At 35.0% G+C, this 19,712-nt stretch overlaps 1 protein-coding gene across 1 annotated transcript in view; it reads left to right on the top strand.

The window, feature by feature from the left end:
* Positions 1–19,712, top strand: part of LOC134853926 (cilia- and flagella-associated protein 53-like) — a 128,631-nt gene that overhangs the window by 94,193 nt on the left and 14,726 nt on the right. Inside the window, exons 2-7 of the mRNA XM_063869898.1 lie at positions 7,848–7,921; positions 8,967–9,196; positions 13,070–13,243; positions 14,066–14,240; positions 16,839–16,967; positions 17,369–17,475. Coding sequence (XP_063725968.1) covers positions 7,856–7,921; positions 8,967–9,196; positions 13,070–13,243; positions 14,066–14,240; positions 16,839–16,967; positions 17,369–17,475 — 881 coding nt within the window. The 5' untranslated portion in view covers positions 7,848–7,855. The remainder of the gene's footprint in view (positions 1–7,847; positions 7,922–8,966; positions 9,197–13,069; positions 13,244–14,065; positions 14,241–16,838; positions 16,968–17,368; positions 17,476–19,712) is intronic.

The following is a 19,712-nucleotide window of genomic DNA, read 5'->3' as shown; positions in this document are numbered from 1 at the left end:
TCCTATTAGTAAGCTCAGCTAATTTCTGATCTGTTGGTACCAAGATCAACTCGATATGATCAGTAGTTCCAAAGTTATTAACCAAAACGTCTTTCTTCCGAACTCAAAAAATTTTCTCTCTTATAGGTTCCGCCTAACTTTTTCCGCAAATCTGGTCCTTTCGACCTAAAATTTATTGATCCGAGCTCAGAAGGCCTATACTCTTCTAGTTCAATGCAAAAGACCCGATCTAAAACGCTATTGTAGAAAAAATTTGCGAAAAACTATGCTACCTGGACCCCTCCGGATTGATGAATCCACCAAATCAAACACGTTATGTTCGATTTCTCTGCAACCCGGAAGGCTTCGGGTAGCGGATTTTAAGACTTGTAGATTCACTAGTGGACGTTGTCCGAACAACTATTTTTACTGTCCTACCTCAAAAATTTCAAAAAATTTTCTAAATTTTTAGTGTTTCTTACTATCAAAATTTGGGAAAATTTGGTTTTTTGTACCAAACTAGTTTTAACCACTTCCGAACTAAAGTTAACCGGTTCTGCTTATTACAGTAGTGCAGTTACGATGTAACACACTAACTTAGCGCTTTTTTCCGTTTCAAAAAATATCGATATCTCAAAAATCGCGACTTGTGGGGGGATCAAAATATCGCAATTTTGACCCTAAAAACCGGTCAGTTCTCGTTGTTTTTGTCTGAAAATCGATATAAGACTATTAATATAGGCTATATAAGTAATAATATTAGGAATACTATACCCCTCCGGGTTTGTTTAATCTCCGAATTAAGGTGCTTAACTCGGATATTCGCAGTTCGGTGAAGGGTCACTACAGTGCAGCACTGTCGAGCCCCCCACAGATTACTATCTTACTTTTTGTACCAAAAGGGATACAAAACTTGTTAACGATACCCAACAGTCGATTGTAGTTGTCGTTGAGCCTCTTCCTGTTGTTCCCTGTACTGCTTGCCGGATCGGTCTTCACCCCGGACCCTTCCGAATTGAGCGCAAATCAGCTGACCCTTCCGGATTGGGCGCAATTTATCATTAACGTGCTTAAATGCTCAAATAACCCTACAGTACAAGCCCCACAAACGGGCTACAAAAATGATCTTAACGATCCTGACTGATATAAATGCCTGTAACCACAATATATCTATCAACAACAAACGGGGGGGTTGAATCACATCTTGTCTGGGGGGATGATTTCTACTGATTTTTTACTTTTTTACTGTTTTTGGTTTTTTCGGTTATTTTTTATGTTTTTTGTTTTTCTTGGATACTATACTATTTTTTGTTTGGTTTTGCTTATATCTTTAAGTGTTTTTGGTCACAAACCACTCAGGGGATGAGGGGTTCGCGATTCCCCCCCACCCTTCCTGGTTCGTGAATTTTCGGTCTTAACTAGGTTAAAAAACTATTCACGGCAATCCGGAAGGCTTCCGCGTTCCGAACTACCCTTCCGCCCCGGCGGTTTAGGCCTAATAAGGGCGTTAATGTGAGCATCCGCTCGGCGCGGAATGCTCGTTAACGGTTCTGCCGGTCATGATGTTAAAAAAGAATAACACCCAGGAGCGCCATAAAAACATACATGTAACATTCGCCCGGAAGATACATATCGACGGATAACAAAACTAAGTCTTAAGACGACTGGCTAGCGTCTAAACAGAGCTTTGCATGTTTTTCACCGTCTCTACCAAGCCAGTACTTTTCGGTGGTCTTTCTTACATCAGGCTGACAAAAACGTTACTGTTCTCCGGCTTCGACCAGAACGCTCAAATTAACTAGATTACATGCAAAAATAGTGAGCTCATGGCTGGGTCTCAGTATCCCCAGACCACGAGGTCACTCCTAAAAACAGGGCTACTACTTATTATATTACTATTGTTTTTGTTCAGTAGATAAAAATCATCATCTCCATCGAAGATGGATCAACCCTTTCCCCCCTACTTCTAGCTCCTCATTCTTGTCAAAACGAATTAAGATCTTAATTAAATTCAAGTCAGGACATGACGGATGCTAAAATTCAATATAAGTTCATAAAAGTCCACGTCCCGAGACCCTTCCGGATTCTTGAATCCGGTGAATCAAGCTTCTTAATATCCAGTTCACAATAACTCGGAAGGCTGGGTTTTACCCTTCACCGTTGCTCGCAACGGCCTTGCAACTATTGTAACAGCACAATAGTTGCAACTCGGAACGTCCTCTGCTGTTCGGTAGTTCGTTGTAGTTTTTTAGTCTCGATTTCGTACTGTTCGTAATCGCAGATAAAAGTTGTTCTGTTTTTTCTTGCTCTTTTAGCTAAAAATGGCCGTTTCTGACGTTTCTCAGAAATATGACGTCATAATTCGAATTTTTAAAAATTAGAATTCCAGAATCTTCTAGCCTTCACCGTTTGGCTAATCGTTCAAACAACGTCCCTATCCGCTCCAAATCGCCAATTCGGAAGGCTTGCTGCTAAAATACCGAATTCTGCAGAGACTGCATTTTGGCCATTCTGGTCGAATGTCACAACCGTCCTTTTAAGTAGAATGATTCCTTCGCTTTTGATGCTAGTTATGAATTGCTCTGCTTCGGGGGGAGCAATAACTGTCAGTGTATGAAGTTTGCGGTCATCTTTCGTCGCAGTTATTGTTTTTGAGATTGTCATCTTCTGTTGCATTGTTGTGGGGAATTGTTTAAGTATATCGGAAGCACAACTTCGATATGCCTGCGCCAGATTTTCAGCTGACTTTACATTTTCTCTCGAGAATGGGGGGATGATTTTGATTATTTGGATTTGTTTTGTTTCTGTCGTCGATTTGTTTGCTATTAGCGCATTTCTGAAATTTGTCTCCGTCTCAATCAGCACTTCGTGAGTAATTGGTAGCTGAGATTCCGTCAGTTGTTGTTGACTCATGACTTGGTTTTACTCAAAGGGGGGGGGGGGCAAAAAAGCCTACACCCGGAGATATACTTGAAAAAAAATTAGATTTTTCTCTTTCAAAATGTAGAAATCAGAAGGCAAAAACATCAACTATATTGCACGTGCGGTTTTTTTTTTTTTTTGTTTTTCGATTCGTTTTCTTGACGTTCAAATTGACAAGAATTCGAATCTGAAAATTGTTCAAAAAACACTCAAGACTGTTTTACTAAATAGAATTTTTAAAATTCTCGGCAAAAAATCATAGAAAGTAATAATGATAACGCTCATACAGATTTGTACTCATTCAGATTTGTACTTACTTATGTATTTATCCATTTAGTTTTAATATTTGTACGTTCACTGAAATCTGCCCTGGTATTTAGTCCTGTCAGAAAGATAAAAAATCTTTTCTTTTTCTTTTCATAAATTTATAAAACACGGCAATACCAAGAAAGTCACCCGGACATGGTTTTTAAACTCAAATTACTTGGGAAATATTGACGCAAAAATTGGTTCAATTGAGTGGTGATATTTTTCTTGTCTGCTATTCTTAATTGGCCTCACTTGATAATGCTGAACTGGAATGCATTTCACCGTTTTTTTTTTACATTTTTGTAATTTTCTTAAAATATGCGAAAAAAGCTTTTCACATTACAATTTTAGCATACTCGATCCATATAGTTTTCGGTCAAACATTGACGGTTCTGTGACTCGATATTTATTTGTTTTGCGTAGTTTGCTAATAATGATTTATGCTCACAAATGCAGTACTTAGTTTCCATTCTTTGTTTTGAACGCATGATGACTGTTCATGTACAAAAGTCATGGAAATAACAAACAAACACATCAATTGCCGAATGAGATTAGAAATCATGTTGCTTCTGTGCGTCAGGTTGATAGGCTACTTCTCTGACACAAAAATAGAAAAAAAAGGTCACCCGAACAAATTGAACAAAACAAAAAATTGAACAGCACAAGGTTACTTAAAAAAAATCTTGGCTACTACTCACATTTCTTCAGTTTTAGAGCCACCACACTAATATGGCAGATCAGAAGCAACAAGACTACTTAACGCAGCTGTTGCTAGGTAGCTTTTGTGGGATGTAGCGGTAGTAGACTTCCGAGCGCCTAAGTATAGTTAGTGCATGCTCGGTCTGTAACCCTCGAACTGCTGCTTCTGAAGTGGCAGACAGAAATTTCTTCATATAGAGATTGAGCTGATGATGGCCATAGCAACGAGAGTTTTTGGGCAAATTTTGTAGGATTTTAAGTACATGTACCGAGCAACCCAGGACAGATTCTTTTATATATAAGAGAATATCCCTTGCAACACAGATTGCAGATTCCGCATGTATACTCGACAAAATAAAAGATGAAACGTCTTGGGACGTTTTTTTTTGGACCCGTAATTGAAAAGATTCGAACTAAATTGTGTATCTCTTGTTTAAATCATCATCACAGCGTTTTTCGTTTATGTTATTTTTGTTCCGACTATTGAAGGCACTTTATATTTGGGTGAGTTTTAGTTTTTTCTTCTTTTCTTTTGCTTTCCACTCAAAACTTGGTACCACAAGTAATCATCAGATTGGGTCGAATGTTATATCAAATTAAAACACTTTTGGTCGTGATTCAAACAAAATTAAAGTTTTCAAAATTTTGTTTCAACTTCATTTAAAACACTTTAGCGCTTCGTTGGCCATTAAAGTTTTCTCCAAAATTCAAAAAACTATTGTGCAAAAAAGCTTTAAAAAATGTGTGATAATTTTCGAAATTTTTTCGAAATAATTTTTTGTCTGTTAATCGTTTTTTGAAGCCAACTGCTCACAATTATGCCTAATTGGTCTAATTTTTACACGTTTGTTTAATTTTCTCATCACACCATGACAAAAAACGAGTTTAAAATGAAGAAAAATAAAGAAACATTTATGTAAACATTTTTGTAATTTTTTATGAAGATTGCCGAAATAAACTGTGCTACTTACACAGCAACTGGCTATCCTTGTTATATATTCCTTTTTCATATAATTTCTAAAGGTTTTAATTGATTGTACCACAAACTACGCGTGATGTAAATTAGATCCAGAAGTTCAATAGTTGATATGCTATTTTCGGAGCGGAATGAAAAAAAAAATTAAAAAAAGTCGAAATTGTGCATAAAAAAATTGAGGTAACGTTGATTTTACGCTGTTTTTAGTGATGCCCATGGAGAATTGTTTTCAGCGTTTTCGATTTGCCAGAAAAGTATTGAACTGTCGTCTTGAAGTCCCATCAAAAATAGTTGTCATGTTCAAAATTGTCGTTTTATTCGGCGGACACTTGGTATTTTTGTCACGCCTTATTCGGAGATGTACTGGATGAAGTTTCAAGAGAACTGAGGAGTGTTGGGACTTTTAAAAATGGGGTCTATAAAAGGTTTTTCTCTTAAATGGGTCCAGGCATTAAACCGAAAGGAGTCACCTATGATAGATTAATATATCAATGATAATTAATTTCAAAAACGTTTTGATATATAGAAAATAGTCTATTGAGTTTTTCCCATGTTTCATCTTTTCTGCAAACTGGTTTCTAGTATTGATACTAGTAACGATTATACTAGTAGCTACCAGCTACTATTTTATTAGTACTTCTGTACTTCTTGCATGTCAACTGTGATATTTAACAATTGGTTGTAGCTCAATGAACTTTAATCTTGAACATATACTTTATAAATACTTGGTTAATAGGCTGGACCTTAAGTCTGTTGTAGAACTCCAACTCTAGATAGTCATAAATTAACTGTATTTAGCTATTTTTTCGTGAATGATTCTTAAAATTTGATATATTCAATCAATTTTAAGCCTTTTCTGTCCCAATTTTTAAAGCTTTATATAATATTAGTGGTGTGTTTATTTAGACCACTAATTTTTCTGAAATTGTTTGAAGGGTTAGTTTTATGACCCATCAGCTTTTTGGCCAGGATTAGAATTGTTAAATACATGTACCATAGTTTTACGAAATTGACATTTTTTTCTTAGTGTATTGTTCCGACTATTAAAAATGGGGAGGAACTTCGCATTCAGGTGTATTTTAGTTTTTTTTGCTTCTCGCAAAATTTGGTACCACCAAGAATTATAGGAATGGGCTGAGTGATATATCATTGACAATTCCTCTCAGTCGAGATTGGAACGACATTCAAAAATTTCAAAACGTGTCAAACAAAATCGGTCTTGGGATAAAAAATTTCGAAAATTAAAAAAGTTGTCTAATTTTTTTTTTTCGTTTTTCGTGTCATTTTTTGACAGAAACTGTTGCCCATTTTGCCTGTGCTAATGTGGCTGACAGATTTGTCTAAGTTTTAGGCTTTCGTCTTATCCTTTTTTCATACCACACACAAAAAACGACACTAATTTGAAAAAAAAAGATTGAATGTAATTTTTATAATATGGTTGGAACATTCTGTGCTACTTGCACTGCAAACGGTCATCCTTGTTGTTCCGACTTTCGGTACGAAAGTAACGGAATATTTGTGCTCGGGGTGGGTTTTTTTTTTTCTTCAGACAAATTTCGACTTTTTAACTAGCCATTTTTGACGGAATTTTTTTATATCATTCGAAAGCCATTGTTGTCCTGAGCTTAAATTTGAAAATATATTTCACCTGTGATCATTTTTCGTAGAGTTATGAGGGTTTAAAGATTGCCATTTTGGTCATTTTGAGCAATTTGGGACAATTAACGCGCGATATAATTCGCGCTATTAACGTGTAAGCGGAGATTTAATCCGTCTTATAAATCGATCCAAATTGGTTGAACGAAGCTTATTTGCCCTAATTGATTTGTTACAAGGAACGAAATCTCTCTTTTTGTACTTTTTATGGCGTGTGGGGAGATGATTTTCATAAAAAATTCAAATTTTAGAAGAAAAAAAATTTCATTTTATTTTATTTCATTTAATTTTTTTATGCTATTACTGCTGCTCCATAAACCTTAAAAGGCAGTCGGAACATTCAGGGCTTCGCCCTGATACGAGCAGTCTTGTTTTATTTGCAATGAACATGTTTGTATAATTCTACAGAAGTTTTCCTTAGATCACTATCTTTTGCCGGGAATTATCTGTGATTTCATACTAAATCGAAGTTTTTCTTCCGCGCAAAGTTAATTGCTACCCTATAAATATCCCCTGAAACCGCAATGAAAAAAAGGTCTAAAATAGAACAAGACTGCTCGTATCAGGGCCAAGCCTTGAATGTTCCGACTGCCTTTTAAGGTTTATGGAGCAGTAATAACATAAACAAATTAAATGGAACAAAATAAAATGAAATTTTTTTTTCTAAAATTTGATTTTTTTTTTAAAAAAGAAAATATCATTCCCCCACACGCCATATAAAGTCAAAATGACAAATTTTGTTCCTTGTAACAAATCAATTATGGCAAATAAGCTTCGTTCAACCAATTTGGAACAATTTCTAAGACGGATTAAATCTCCGCTTACGCGTTAATAGCTCGAATTTTTTGTCGCGCTTAATTGTCCCAAATTGGTCAAAATGGCAACCTTTAAACCCTCATAACTTTACGAAAAATGATCACAGGTGAAATATCTTTTCAAATTTAGGCTCAAGACAACAATTCCTTTCGAATGATATAGAAAAAATTTCGTTAAAAAGTCGAAATCTGTCTGAAGAAAAAAAACCCACCCGAGCACAAATATTCCGTTACTTTCGTATCGAAAGTCGGAACAATAAAAATGATAAAGACATATCTGGCATGAAATATGATTTTTAAACCGTCTCTTTCTTTGTAAATAAGAGTTCATTAATTTTTATTGATTTCGAGAGATTAGGTTTTTAGACTAGTTGGCTTTAAATAGCATTCTAATCATTAGAGATAATCTGAATTAAAAGCCTTTCAAGTGGAAATGTAGGATAGCTTTAGACTATTGTTTCTGAAAGTTACCTGCTTAATTTATTCTTTTCAGACAGCTATGGCTATGATAGATCAGAAAAAAGACAGATATGTGCGTGGAAATTTGCCAAGTCTGGTTGGAGTTGTAAGTTTTTATTTCTGGCTAACGCTAGTGACAAACTTAATGGGCAATTTTTTTCTATACTTTTGATTTGAATTGAAAATATAATTAAGTCAAAGTGGCATTGCAATTGAATTTTCGAATTTTTAAATAAGAAAACGACGACAAGTCCAACAAACGCGAAACGTCGAAGAAATAAGTCTAAGCTTTCTATAACCGAAAATGATAGCAAATTTTAACATTTTCTAAACATGTCATTACAAGGTAAAAATGTGGTGAAATCGAATGGAGTCATAGAAGCGGAAAAATCCATAAGGCTGAAGTTGCGAATATAGGACTGTTTATTTTTATTTAATAAAAAACATTGAAAATTTAACTTTTCTAAGTTTCAACCACGCAGTTTAAATATAGATCCAATATAACGGGCTGGATTCTTATATGGAATGTTATGTAAGGTTGTGCATTCCAATGCAGAGTGAAATATTTGGTAAGGAGTTCGACATCCAGGGATTCGAATGACATCAATGTCAGTGAATTCTACCGCTGAGAGGTTTGCATACTCCGCAAAAGTCTCACAAAGTTAAACTAATAATCCTACACTGTTGCATAGTTATGATGTTAAACCAATTGGTTAACTATAAAATCAAATTCAAAAAGACCTTTAATTAAAGCAGAATGCTGCTTTATACCGAGACAATAGTTTCGAAGTATCAAGAAATTTTTTGTTCTAGGCTCGCCGTGCGTTTTGTAAAAGAAAATGTTTGGTTTGTAAATCTTTCCTGTCAATCTGTCATTATACACGCCTATCTTTAGAAATTAATCGATAATTCTTAACGAATAAAAACATTGGATATTCTTATTTCTGAAAAGTTGGATTAAAAGCTCAGCAAAAATAATTAAATTAATCGCAACAGTTCAAGAGTTTGATTTTCAGATACCATATTGAGTCCATGACATGAAAATGACAATAAATAGCCAAAAAAGCTTCACTCAATAAAACCTAAGCTTGTTCCACTCTTCGTCTGCGACTTGAGGAAACTAATTTCTAACATCCAAGTTGTGATTATAGATAGCAAAGAATCCGAGCGCGAAGCCTTTGGACAACCTGATTCTAGAGAACAGAGCCAAGGCAGATGCACTGGCAGAGACACAGGCGAGGGTCGCGGAGGCGAAGAAGAAGGACTTGAGGAGCGACTGGGAGAACAAGACGAATAAGACGATAGAAAGGAATGCGATCAGAAGGAGGGTGAATGACATCCTCATGCAGAACCAGTTCTCACTCGAGGACCGCAGAGAAAAGTAAGATGCCCTCTTGTATATTTTTAATGTAGTTAATGCCAAATTGTTGGCGATATCGGCGGTGGGTCCGCCATGCTCAAACCGAGTTTCAGAAATTTTACAATTTCGGTCGTTTGAAGCCACAAGTCTTTGAGAGTTACGTTAGTGGTGTTCTATCGGTTTTATTGGTCAAAAACTACTAACGCAATTTGGGTTAATTAGATTTTTTGGAGTCGGTTTTATGTTAAATTGGCGATAAACTGAAAACCACGTGGAAATGGGCCATTTTAGGTTAATTAACCTCGGTCAGATTCGCTGACCGACAAGAGTATTGCCAACAATTTGGCTTTGACTAGAAATTTTTTTCATTAAACACTTTCAGTCGTGGTTCAGATTTAGTCAGAGACATTTCAACTCTTAGTTTCGGGAAATATTTGCTTGAATTTTTCCGGTTTCTTCTCGGCAGTTAGAAAGTGGCTAAGTTCTTCTGTTAAATGCTTGCATTTGTGAGAGCAAGTGTCTTGCAATCAGGAACGATACTTTTTACCGATTATTTGCGCAAATGGAGAGTATTGTCATATAAGGAAGTCCATTTTTTTCTAACCCAAGTCGCTAAAAAAAAGTGCTCATTTGGTGGCAATTTTGCACCAAGGCATTATATCTGGTTTTAATTTTGCTGCGCTTGTATTATATCTGGTTTGTTTTTGCTGCATTAGCATTATATCGTTTTATCTGGTTTATTGGTGGCTAGTGTTTTAAGTTTGTCAAGCGGACATAGCGCAGGGCGGAGATTTGATTCCGGTACATAGAAAAATTTAAAATAAGTTTACTTTTTTTTCCTTTTTTCTCGAAGGTGGAGGTTCGATTTTGGCACATAAAAAATTCAAATTAGTCCTAATTTTTCTTTCATTTTTTAAAAAGTTTTTTTTTACTTCATTAGAGCTATTTTTCTCGCTTCTGGTTGCGATTGCAGTTCGCCTCCGTGTTAACTCTTTGTACGAAATGTGTACAAAATAAAGCCTGGTTCCCAGGGGCGGATCTAAAATTTTCTCGAGGGGGGGGCGGATTTTCAAAAAATTTTCGAAAATTTTGTCGACCTTTATTTTTTAGGTCGACCAAATTGATTTTTTTTAGCTCTCCCAAAGTAGTTTTGTCCCTATTTATTTTGGCCAAATTTTCTGCGCCGCAACCAAAATTTTGAAAAAAAGGCCAGAAAAGGCATTTTTAGGCACTTTTTGAAAAATGTTGACCAAAAAGTTGCGTTTTTTCAGCGCGCGCTCCCCCATCAAAACTAGTATATATTGGCGCCTGAGGCGCCTTTAGAAAAATTTTAGGGTCCGTCGCCAAAAATGGATATCTCAAAATAGTACAAAGGGGGATCCTTTGGGTCGGCAGGGGGTCGAATCCCTGAGAAGGGGCGTCCGCCCTCCCCCCCCCCCCCCCTAAATCCGCTACTGTGTGAAGCGTTGATCTCTGTTTTTCAAGAGTAATTGCGTGCTATAAGTTTCCACTTGATTTTTGTTACCACTGTTTGATCGCCTAAACTAGTTCAGATCCCCTAATTCCGCCGCTGCTGGTTCCTAATTCATAATTTTCTCGTCTACCAAAAATCTAATTTTTGTTAAAATTTTTCAGGATATGCTTCCGTTTTAATCATATTCATTTTTGCACCAAGTTTTGGAACTTTTTTTGAGTTGAAGATTTTTGAAAATGAAAGATTTTGATTTGGTTCTTATAATAAATTTTCTTCACATTTTTTTTAAGTTGCGTTTATATTCTGCAATAAATTCAACTTTGTGGTAGCTTGTTTCAAATGTAGCATTCTATCAACGCTCTTGGCTGCTTTAATCTAATTATAAGTCCAACAAGAAAAGACAATTTTCGAGTTTTTGAAATTCGGTTCACTTTTTTCTCTTGTTGCTAGGTTTCAATTATTGGAGCACAACCAAATGAGTAGGAATTGGTTAAAATTTTAATAAAGTTTCCCGAAATCAGATGCATTCAATTGAATGACGTGTTTTTTTCACTTTTTATAGTTTTATTTATCTGGTTCTCACTGTTGATGTATTTGCCATGTTTTTCTGGAATGATTGCTCTACATTGGTTGCTTTACAAGTCAGAACAATAAGGGCGACTATCAAATCAACCATCTAATCCTGTTGTTATTGAATGTTTTATTCATGTTCTTTAGTTTTGTTCCGATTACCGAAGGTGAAGAGGAGCTTTGAATTTGTGTATTTAACGAAATTTTAGGTGCCACAAAGAAACTACAGACCGGGATGCGCGATGTATCATACTAAAGCTGTTTCAGTCGTGAATGAAAAATTGAATTTCAAGTATCTGAGAAAAGATCACTGCATGCATACTCAGGGCTTTTCAAAAATTAATTGAATTTTAAATTAATTGCAATTAATTGAATTTTTAACTAATTGTTGGGCATGCAATTATTTCAATTAAAATTTTCTCATGCCCAGTTAACTGCAATTAATTGCAATTAATTGTTGTTGAACAGAAGCAAGTTCGTCGGGTCTTCTGAAAATTCGCAAGTTAGAGAAGAAAAATTCACGAAGTGAATACATGGATCCGACATTTCTTCTTCCAACTTCAGATCTCATAGAACGTTTTTTTAGCGTAGCTGGATACGCCTACAACGATCTTCGCAAAAGTCTACTACCAAATAAATCTCGAAATGCAACTTTTCCTCAAAGTCAATCACAGATTCTGGAACGAGTCAACCGTGGACAGTCTCGATAGCGACATCTGAACTTTTCATTGATAATTGCAATTAATTGCAGTTTAACTTTTGTTTTTTTTCAGTTATTTGATAATTAATTGCTGAACATCCAATTAACTGCAATTTAATTGTTTTGATCTCAATTAATTTTTGAAAAGCCCTGTGCATACTAGCCCTCCCGCTCTTTTCCCTAGGAAAATACAACGTTTGGACAAACTTTGGATCATGTTTACTATTCCCCCCCCCCCCCTATGGTACCTTGTAAAGAATTTCCCCCTATAAAAACACATTTCATTTATGCTCAACTGGATTGGTTTTTTATTTCTCAGAAATGTGTTCTGTCGCATTCCTATTGGTTGACGTTATTTTAATTCGCATTCCTATTGGTTGACGTTTTTTCAATAAATTTTATCCAAACCTTGTTAACTATCTACCCCCTTTTGCAATAGGGGGGGGGGGGGGGGGAATAGTTAACATGATCCCAAATTTGTTCTCTAACGTATTTGGAAGAAACTTTGTTGGTGTTTGATGATTTCACGTGCTTCTAAAACCTTAGAGCTTTTCTTTTTTATGGGAGCCGTTTTGATTTGGATTTCAAAAAAAATCGGATTTAAAGTTTTAACTTTCATCTTTTTTATCTAGGCTCTTCATACCATCGAAAGGAAAATAATTAAGGATGTCATCCCAAAAATATGGAACGCTTTCATAATATTAAAACAACGCTTGGGAGCGCCCATAATTGGGAACGCTCATAATATCAAACTGCCGCGCTTGAATTCTCTGGGTAAGCGTCGCATTATGGGGCTATTCTCATGCGCGGACCAAACGTCCAAAAATTCTCAACCAATCAATCCAATTTAAACTGTCCAAAACTGACCGTTTTTATCGCTCATGTGCATCTATTTTATAAATAATGAATTCTGATTGGCTGACAAATCCCCCTGTCGCATTATATTTTCGGCGAAAATCGCCGCTTCAAACAAATTACATGCATTTTTGAAACACTTGAAGACATTTTATTCTGTGAATAGCCGTGATTAGCTTTAAAAGACAAGTATGTGCAAAACAAATGGCGCATTAAATCGAATAGAGTAAGTGGCTTAATATATGAAATTTATTCTAAGTGGACTGTTTTTGCTTGATCCTGAGTGGTGGTTTAGGCTGAAAGCACTTCTGTCGTCTGAACAGCAGATGTTTGTGGTTGAGATGGAGGAGAGTGTGGAGACTCCGATTGAGCGACAGCTGAAGATGAGGCAGAGGGCCAAGGACCTCCGACAGCAGAGGGAACGGGAGAGGGAGGAGCTGGTGGCCACTTTAGAAGACCAAAGATGGAGGTCTGGTGCTCCAATTATGCTAACTGATCTTTAAGTTGATCAAATTTAATCGAGTGATCAAAATCAGTGAAATAATCGAAATTACTCGAATAATCAAAATCAGTTTAATAATCGAAGTTATTCGAATAATCAAAATCAGTTTAATAATTAAAATCAAACGCTTAATCAAAATATTTGGTTAATGGATTGTTTGGTTAATTGATTTTGGGTTAGTTTTGGTTAAAAATGATTTTTTATGTCCTTGAACAAATTTGTACGGTTGACAGTAGAGAAAACCACAGATAGCTTCACGTATGTCATACTTTAGTTAGAAGTGTAATTTCACTATTTAAAGTTATTGTCATTCGAAAAAAATATTGTGAGTTTAAGAGCAGAATCGATGTGATGAACTTGATGTCCGATTTTGATGCAAGCTCATAGGTTTTCATAAAGCAAATATTGATAAAACATAAAGACGAGAAGTATTGATGACCGACATGTTTGCATCAGCTCGTGATAGAGGTCACGGTCAACTATTTCCTCAATTCTTTTGGAAAAAAAACTACTTTGTATAGCTGGAGTTTTCTTAAATTCACACCATTTAAAACTCGGTATTTTCTTGATTTGCCACTGCAATCGAAAACCGCTTGCGAGAAATCGGTATGAGAGTTTCATTCGGTGGCTCCTCCGATTAAAACGTCCCCACACTGGTATAGTTTTTGCACTTTAATGATAGTCTATAACTCTTATAAATATTGACACTTGGATGATTTCAATAAACTCGCAGCTTGAATCGGAACTGAAGTTAAGAAAGAAGAGGATAAAAGGGTTTGTATGTGTTAGGGAGAATTGTGAGGAGTTGCGGACTGTGTTGTCGAAGAGGTCTGCGAAGAGTCTGAATGCGGAGCGGGAGAAGCAGTTGCTGGTGAAGCAGGAGAGGGAACGGCAGAACATGTTGGACGAGGAGTTCTTCATGGACTTGTGGAAGACAGAAATCGACAGAAAAGCGGACAGAGAGGTCAGTAAAAGTCAACAGAAACACTAAGAAGGTCAAATGCGTCTGAAATTATAGACTTAATTAACACTTTTTGTCGAAAGAATTTTGAAGTTTAAAGTTTCCACTTTTGATTATAATGTTTTTTTTTATTCCAAGTGGTTTTTACAGAATCAATGGTTGAATTCCGCGTGAATATTTTTACCCTGGATAGCTTTTGCAGTTTAATAATTCCATATAACTCATTGAAGTATTGAAGATTGGATGATTCAATTTCCGACCACAGAAATTTCCGACCACAGTATTAACAATCGCAATATTGATTTTTCATGTTTTTAAGGCGCTACAAGAAAATCCGGAAACTAATTTTTCTGGAGTAAAACAAAAATTTCACTGCATTAAGATAAATCTAAAAATCAGACTTATAGGCTTGCTCGATCGTTTTAATCACTCAAAGTTAGACTAAAAATCAAACACTCCAAACAGATTTTTCTCAACACTGAGAAAATCGAACCACGACTGACAAGGTTTTAAAATCAGGACTCACGACCGCAAGGGCTTTAAAATTTCATATCACTCAACTCATTCCGATAATTTTGGTCCTGGTTTTGCTTGGAAAAAAAACTAAAACATTCGAAGACAAAATTTCTGCCTATGTTCAATGGTCGGAATAATTATTTCCTATTATAGTTCAAATTTTTTTGTGAACAATTTTTCTATTCCATCACACATTTTCGAACAACACAAAATCGCGTCAAAACAAAAATCACACAAAGCTTCACTTATTAGGGCAAAGCTATCAATGCTATGGCTGCCCTTTAGGAATCCAATTTAGTTGTTTGAAAATTTCTTTTAATATCCGTTTTTTTAAGTCGTGATGGCAGAGTGTTTGAATTTTAGTCTCGTCTAGTAACGCGATATTTGGATCAAATAACTTCTCAATTAGCCAGATAAACTCATTGTTTTTCACATTAATTCTTTCAAAAGTTACTGAAAATAGATATTTATTTCCTATTTTTTTTTAATTTCTAAAAGTTAATTGCTTTTCATAAAGCCTGCTTACGATTATTTTGAGCGATTCCATTTAGCACATTTTGTTACAGAAGGAATATATTTCAAATAGGTTGTTTCGCCTGAAAAACGTTTTTTATGTTTAAAAATGATTTTCAAACAGTAAAATAAAGTCCTAACTTAAAATTTTGATTTGAGCAAATAACGAGAAATAGTTGTTAGTATTTCAAAAATTTTGTGTTTAGTTATACATATTGCGCTTCAATTACTATCTTTTTTCTTAAGTTTTTTTTTAAAAAAAAATATTTTTTGAACATTTTTTTGTCATTGCAGCAGAAATCTTTTGTTGTGCAGAGTGCAATCTGCATGGTAGTAGCTTAAAAAAAATTATACTTATTTTCCTTGAACAATTTATCTAGATAGCATTTATCTAGAGAGCATACTTGAAAAATGATGATAATTTTTTTCCTGTTTCAAAATAGCCACATCTCTGTTTCCTGTATAAGTTTTTTTACTTTACGTTTTTTGTTTTCTCTTTTTTCTGTGCATTAGTCTTAAAAGGTTTTTGGCTGATATTATATTGGCCTAAAGCCTTCTTTTTTTCTAACCTAAGTCGCAAGTATTGGTGCCTTTTTTGGGAAACTTTTACATTTTTTTGATAGCCTGTGCTTTGAAATTCGAATAAGAATGAATTAACACAGTTGAGGCATTTTAAATTCATCAAATGAACCGAAAAAAGCTTTTTGTTTCAAACAACAACAATAAATAATAACTCGATCTAAGAAACTTTCTAACTGAATATATCTTGCATTTTTTTGAAATCCATAATTTATACATAATTTGGCTTTATGCTTTCCGATTTGTTAAATGCAAAGTTAGTGTTAAATGCTTCAGTTTGTTGTATTCCAAATTATTACTTGCAAAATTGTGTCTATTTCAATTTGGTGCCACTTTTGCTGAAGCGCGCTGACAATTTATTAGCATATGTAGCTGCTCCATTCGTGAATAGTGTTTGTCGATGGTTAAGCGTGCGTGGCTGAGTGGGTAGTGCGTGAGACTCAAAATCTCTATATTGCAGTAGGCCCCAGATCGTAACCTAGACCTAGCCGAATTAATACTAATTCGAGGTTTATTTTAATTTTTATTGCACTTTCTAGAGTTGCTTGTTGTCGTGTTCTCGCTAGTGTTTGCGATGCGAAGCATCGTATCTGTATTAATTTTTCGGCGCAATGTGCGTTTGCTAAAAAAATATCGGCTTTGTTACCGCTTTGTAAGTTTTGTATCGGTGCTTGTTTAAAATTCAATTGTCTTACATCTTGGCATGTTTTTAATGGAGTTTTTATTCAAGACTAAATCAAGACAAATGTACGAAGTTTTTTTTATTAGATCAGTTTGTTTGATACTTTTTCAGAAAAAAATTTCTTCGGTTTTCATAGTTAAAAATGTGCAAATTTAAGTTTGCACGAATGGGTTTTAGGCAAAACAGAGTTTTTTTGGGATGAAAACGACAGGGCTTAGGTACTTTTTCATTTTTTTTTTGTGCTAGCTGCAGTATTTACCGTTTTCCCTTAGAAGAATTGTTGTTTACCTACTGCAGGGTGTTGTTTTCAGACTCTAGACGCACAGGCGAAGCTGGAACGAGACAGGGACATGTTGAGTGTGCTGCGCGAACAAATGGCGGCTCACGAGAAGGCGAGAGACGAGGAGACCAAAATCAAACAGGAGGAACACGAACTGCTCGTGAGTAGAATTAATTATAATAACAGAGAAATTTCAAAGTCATCTTACATTCACTCAAGAGTCTTTTTTTAAATAAACAAGAGCGTATATTCATAACTCGTTCTGATGACAATTATTTTTCTTCTTTTTCTTAGGATTAAAAAACCAATCGGACTTAGTGAACAGATTGTGCTACTTACTTCTTCTAATATATCAAAAAAAGCTATTGCACAGCTCTTGTGATTTAATTAAACTTTGTTGCGACTTACTTCATTTACCATTTCATCTGTTAATTTTTAAATTTAATCTTACATTTGATCTTACAATCAGTTGATATTGTTTAAAAATGGTGCTTTGTGTTAAATTCATTGAAAATGGTGTGGGACTGTTTGGGGTTTGAGTTTGAGTTTGACCTGTTTCAGGTGCAAGAGGGTAAACTGAGGGCGTATGAAGAGGAACAGGAGAGGCTGAACAAAATGAGACAGCAAGAGGCTACCAGGAACATGTATGCACTCTCCATCAAACAAAGGTACATTTGAACATACATACACACCCACACACATGGGGTAGAAAGGCGGTTATTTGATTGCAGGAGAAAAAATTGGTACTCTTTAAGTTATTTGAGTGAAAAAAAAACGGAACCTGAAATTTCTTGGCACAATTTATAGGAACAATAAGTTTATTCGCGTCTAGTCTTTAATTTTTAATTTTCAAAACCAAAGCTCAAAATTGAAAAACATTTCTTATGCGATAATTTTGAGAAAGTTATAGGATATTGAAATAGGGACTAGTTTGACCTCTATAACTCAAATGGGATACTTGGTCCTATGAAAGCGTAATCATTCCAAATTGAATTGAGGCAATCAATTTGTTTTTATTAATTAGTTACTAGACCAAAATGTTTCACTCTGCACTTAAGACAGCGTGTGGGGTGATAAAGTTAAATAAAAAACATCCGTTTTCTTTTTTGTTTGATTTTTTCAAGAATTTTTCTAAACAAAAAACTTTTGATCAATCTTTAGGGCAAGTGAAACATTCAAGGTTATGGCACGAAATTGGACGCATTTTCGAGTTTTTGTTCTTTTTCGGCTATTACTTTTCAACATAAATCAGGTTCCTCAATGAAATCGCAGACGAAGTCAAGTATTATACCATATTAAAACCCAGTCAGTCATAATTCCATTTAAATAAAAATTATTTGAAAAAAATCTCTGTGTCGAGAAAAATGGGTTCGAAAATTTTGCGCTGTATTCCAATTTAGAATGATTAAAATGAGCAAGAAGAGCAAAAATTCTTAATTAAGCTAAATATTCCTATCCCTACATCGCGCACTAAAAACGACTCCAATTTGAAAGAATTGAAGAAAAATGGCATTTGAAAAATAACTGGTCAAACCCTTCTATACTGTTTGCAGAGCAACCGGCAATTCTTGTTTTTTCAACTTGCGAAGAAATTGACGGAATTTTTGTGCTCTGGGTTTTTTTCCGTAGAAAAGTTTTGACTTTTTAACAAGCAGTTTTTGACGGAATTTTAAATAGCATCAAAAGCTGTTGATGTCTTGAGCTCAAATTTAAAAACCATGTTCACCTGAGATTAGGTTTTGCTATCAAAGGTGTGATCAGGTTTTGCTAAGTTATTCACCTGTGATAAGGTTTTACAATTTGAATTGTGCCCAGAGAATTGAGCGACGCTTTTTGTTCTGACAATTTTTAAAGTAAATGACAGAATATTTGTGCTCTGGTGGTTTTTCTCCAGACAAATTTCGACTTTTTAACCAGCGATTTTTGACGGAATTTTTTAGTCGTTCAAAAGGTATTGTTGTCTTGCGCTTAAATTTGAAAAGGTATATCACCTGTGTTCTTTTTGGTAAAGTTATGGGGGTTAAAAGGTTGCCATGTTGGGCAATTTGGTACAATTAACGCGCGATATTTTTCGTGCTATTAACGTGTAAGAGGGGGTTTAATCTCTTAGAAATCGTTCCAAATTGGCTGAAGGAAGCTTATTTGCCAAAATTGATTTTTTACTAGGCGCAAAATCTATCTCTTTGTACGTTATATGGCGTGTGGGGGATAATTTTTGATTTTCTTAAGAAATCCCAATTTAAAAAAAGTTTTCAATACATTTTTACATTTAATTTTTTTCATGTCATTACTGCTCCATAGACCTTAAAAGGCACTCGGAACATTCAGGGCTTTGTTCTGATACGAGCAGTCTTGTTACCAATCTGTATGCTAAAAATACTGTATGCGAAGAATTCTTTGTACTTTAGCGAGTTCTTTTTAAGCGAACACTACTCCTTAGACCTTAAAATGCAATTTGAAGATTCAGGGCTTCGCCTTGATCCGAGCAGTCTTGTTGTTATTCATATTTAGTTAGTACCAGACAACTTAAACGTTGCGCCACAACGGGACTATTTGGAGTTTGGGTTTTCATCTGAATTTCTTTCAATTGAGCCTATTTGAAGACTTATTTGAAAATCATTCAAGGGAGTTTTTCTGCAAGTTATACATCACGTTTTATACGGTTTTACTTTTATTCTTTACGCAGCAGTTATACGATTATAAGTTATAGTTTGAAAACTTTATACGACAATACACTCCCGGGTTGACAAAAAATGCTATTCGTACAAGTTTCATACTATGAATCATACTTCTAGAAAATTGTAAAGTAAAATCGACGACTATTATCTTCGCGATACTATGAAACTGTTTCACAAAATGAACATTCGAGCCATGAAACTGACTACTGTTTCATATTATTCATAAT

The sequence above is a fragment of the Symsagittifera roscoffensis genome, chromosome 9 (genome assembly GCF_963678635.1).
Source record: "Symsagittifera roscoffensis chromosome 9, txSymRosc1.1, whole genome shotgun sequence".
NCBI lineage: Eukaryota > Metazoa > Xenacoelomorpha > Acoela > Convolutidae > Symsagittifera > Symsagittifera roscoffensis.
The sequence above is the reverse complement of the archived record's forward strand: the minus strand, read 5'-3'. Positions and strand labels throughout refer to the sequence as shown.